General features: G+C 34.4%; 1 protein-coding gene across 1 annotated transcript in view; it reads right to left on the minus strand.

Annotated features, from left to right (window-relative positions):
- Window positions 1-4,263, minus strand: part of ZMYM4 (zinc finger MYM-type containing 4) — a 168,719-nt gene that overhangs the window by 64,553 nt on the left and 99,903 nt on the right. Inside the window, exon 4 of the mRNA XM_023512266.1 lies at window positions 3,952-4,122. Within this exon, the coding sequence (XP_023368034.1) occupies window positions 3,952-4,122 (171 nt within the window). The remainder of the gene's footprint in view (window positions 1-3,951; window positions 4,123-4,263) is intronic.

A 4,263-nucleotide genomic window follows, 5' to 3' on the forward strand; every position in this document is an offset into this window, starting at 1 on the left:
GTGGACAGATACTCTTACTGGATCTGCTGATGAAATTTATGTACTACAACATTTTCTAATTTTAAATAATCCTGACATTCCTTGGTTATTTAGTATATTAAAGCAAATTTCCAGAAAATAAATTTATTTTAATCTCAAAAAACTCTACAAATAATCAATATTTATTTGCATACATTAATGGTCTCTAGTCAACTCTCTTATGTACTATGACAGCTATTCCAAACTCTGGTACATCCTTAGGCCTCAAGTACATATCACTTATGTAATACAGTAAAATACATATATAATAAGTACTGTTTGTATCCATTGCAATGCCTTCAAGTTTAAGGCAGAATCATGTTTAGTTTATATTTGTATTCTCCCATGATAACTAATTTTACAAATATTTGATAAACCAGTAAATAATTTTTTTAAAAACTGTTTCTGAAGAAATATCTGATTGACAACCCAAAAGCTTTCAGAAGCTGAAAAAAACCTAAGTGTCAAAAACAAAACAACAAAATCCTTTACCAACACCTTCATCTTCCCTTTGTTTACCACAATCAAAGATCCATATTAATATTTCACGAAAATATTTTAGAAATGAAAAACACAATTTCTATAGCTAAATTAACTTGACATAACAAAAGCCAAGACCCACCCAACATTTGAATTACTGCATTCTATAAATCACTGTTATGACAATTAGTTTATTTGCTTTCCCACTTTAATCTATTTCAATGAGCGATTACAGATTAACTCTCCATTATCATGAGCAAGAAAAGAAAAAAGTCATGATTTTCATATTATATTTACTGCATGTCTAGTTTTTAGAACCTACAGAAAAGGAGAAAAAGGAAAATGAGGTTTTTGGATTTCATTAAAGTTTCTATCTTAAAACCTCCACTAGTTTGTAAAAGTTGTAAATAAAACAACTTTTATTTATGGAAAGATTGGGAGATTAATAAAAATAAGACCTTGATTTTCGCCGTAGATAGCTCCTTTCTGACCATATGGCCTTGAGTAACTAACTTCATGTCTGAATCTCAGTCCTTCATCTATAAATGTGGCTAAAATCCTCTACTCTGGCCATCTTATACAGGGTTAAGAGGATGAAGCAATGTAGTACATGTAAAAGTTATCTGTAACTATAAAAATACTACAGAAAATAATCCTATAGTAACATGCAATGTAATTAGAATGAAGAAATGAAATTTGGAGGCCAAATGATGTGTATGCCAGTTACAGAGGCAGGAGGATGATGACTGACAAATCTAGAAAATCTGTACCTGAAGAAATAACCCAGAGCAAATGGGTACAAGAAGTTAAATACATGGACATACATTTAGCACCTTAGTGATTTATATAGGAAAGTAAAGAAATTAAAGCCAAAATTAATTGAGAAAAAAGGAGAATAAGTGAGCTAAAAGCGAAACTACTAAGTTTGAATACCCAAAAAGCCAACGGAGGTTTTGAAAAGGTGTCGTGAGCTAAAGCTATGATTTTATATTTTTGTATTTTCAACCATGAGAAATGTTATTAATAACTGGTGGTCAAAAGTAAAGGCTGACCACAACTGTAAAATCTATCAGTGTTTTGTGAGACATCAATAATACTGTATTTGAAACTGTAAGATAACACACTAGAATTTCCTTTTCCAATCCACGGGAAATGAAAAAGAGTAATAAAACATAATGCAATATTGAAAAGCAAGGAATATAGACTTCCAATAGCCACAGGGAAGAAATGTCTAAAAGAACAAGACAATGAAGAGGGATAGAAAGAGGGAGCACGGAGGAGGAGGGAGAGCGGTAGAAGGAAGAGAAGGGGCAAAGACAAGAAAAAGAAGAACCAGGAATCTTTAATTTATAACATACACTCTAAGCATGGGGGGTAGAGGTAGTGGCATTTATAGAAGAATTATCAAATGTCTGACTGTATACCATTGGTATGGCTGACAATAGAGAGGAATGATCCAGGAAAACCTAGCTTTATCCATTCACAAGCTGGAACTACCTTATTGTGGGATCAGTATAAAGAACACTTTTGGATCTTATGCCCAGGATCTACTGACATTACTGCTTGGTTCTTAAACCTAATCAATCAGGTGGTGAGCATTTGGGGAAGACCCTCCCCATAGTCAGGATGAAATGTCATATTTAGCACTGTATAACACATTTTATAATTTTGAATAAAAATGTAGCTGTTTCTATCCATTCCATCCTATTTATATTCTCCAGTCACGGATACCTCTGATTGTTTTGAAAACAGCAATATTAATAACCTTCCCAACTTCCAAATACTCCCACTGTATTTGGTCTGTGCTGTAACTGCCTTTTTATCCTAAGGGAAGTATCACTGGGTCATATATTAAAGAAAGAAATGCCTTTAGTACCCTGCCAACATTACAATTTTTTATGGACTTCCCATGTCCAGATTAGGGCAGGGAAAAAGACACAGATCGGTCCTGCATCAGACATAATTATAGTCTTCTGAGGCATATACTGCTGTATGAACTTTCCCTGGGTGTAAGGACATCTATTTCTTCTTTTTTTTTGAGACAGAGTCTCACTTTATCACCTTGGGTAGAGTGCTATAGTGTCACAGCTCCCAGGAACCTCAAAATCCTGGGCTCAAGTGATCCTCTTGCCTCATTTTACCTGCTTCTATAAACATACCACTTTCAAATATTTTCATATTCCTTCTACTGTTATCTTTGTAGCAGCCACACTCATATCCATCCAACTCCTAAAGCTTTACCATCACTACTACCTTCCATTGGGCATCATCGAATTCTTGCTTAACTAAGCATTGATTTGATTCATACTAATCATCTATCTCTCTAATCACCCATTCTTCCATCTCCTTACTCTATAACAGTCATTTTCAATAGCAGATAATTCTTTTTACAATTAGCAGGGGAGTGAGTTGCTACATCCTGCAATGCACAGGACAGCCCCTAACAACAAAGAACTATCTGGCCCAAAATGTCAATGGTGTCAAGGTTGGGAAAATCTGTTCAAAGAAATGTGAATGAAAAATGCTCTTCCACAAAAGTCTCACATTCTCCCTAATATGATAGAAAAAAAGGAAAATGTAAGCTTTTTCCAGATCAAATTCTTCTCAGAGAAACAGCTAATTTATTCTATCTTTATTTCTCATCCTCTGAATTCATGCCATTTATACAAAATATAGACTACCATCAAGTAAATGTTGCTTTTATATATTTTTAGACCTCGCTACATTTCAAAATGATTATAGCTTCTCATATAACTTTTTTCTTCTATTCTAACCACTGCAATGTCATTAACTGCATGGATAACTTATCTGATGTCAGAACTTTACAGTTACAGGATCTCTATGACTTTTTCCTCCAGTGCAACCTTGAAGTAACAGAGCACTACCCTTACCTTTATTACTCACAGATCTCAAACTTGGAATCATGTATCACTCATCAAAGCCTCCTTTACCTTCTACCCACTAATCCAATGAACTGGTTCTTCAATCAGTTAACCCTTCCAAAGATAATATGTCCATTATCACCTTCTGAAAAATATTTAAATCCATACATACTCTGTATTTCATCAGCAGTAACTGCAAAAGGTTTGTTACCATGTATGAACTCAATCACACCAGACTCAAAAGCTACCATAAACCTTCAACCAGATTCATTACATGGATCTAAAATCCTTGAAGACTCACCCTCTTTTCCTAGTCCTGCACTGAAATGCATTGCAAAAATCACAGTGGTATTAAGAAACAAAGATGATTAAAAGCCTTTATTACTACTCAGGAAAAGTTTCCCATAACTCTTGTCAAGGCCTTATGAGGTAATTCAAATCACCTCAACTTTCTTCAACAGTGTCCTTTCGCCCTTTCAACAAACAACTTCACTTCTTAAGCACTTCCTCTCCCAAATGAATTATGTGTGGAACAAAAAGAAAGAGGGGGGAAAAAAGGTGAAATGTTTACTTGAGCATTGTCAGGTTCATCTTTAATTTTGTCTAGTAGTCCCTGCCGTGGTGCCACTGCTTTGTCATACTCATCATCCAAAGGTTCTTCTTTAATTCTAATATTTGATGCAAAGGAATTCCCCAGTTCCGAACCAATGGAATCTTTATTGGCAAATGGGTAGCTGGAATCCTAAAACACAATATAAAGGATTAATAAATATTCAGATTTTAAAATTATTCCTCTTCAGGTTTAACACCCAAAGAAAGCTCTTTGGAAATGAAGAACTCTATGGACATTCATTAGAATCCCTATGCTAAAAGTAAATGTGCT

This window comes from Otolemur garnettii, unplaced genomic scaffold, assembly GCF_000181295.1.
Source record: "Otolemur garnettii isolate 467f Iridium unplaced genomic scaffold, OtoGar3 scaffold00025, whole genome shotgun sequence".
NCBI lineage: Eukaryota > Metazoa > Chordata > Mammalia > Primates > Galagidae > Otolemur > Otolemur garnettii.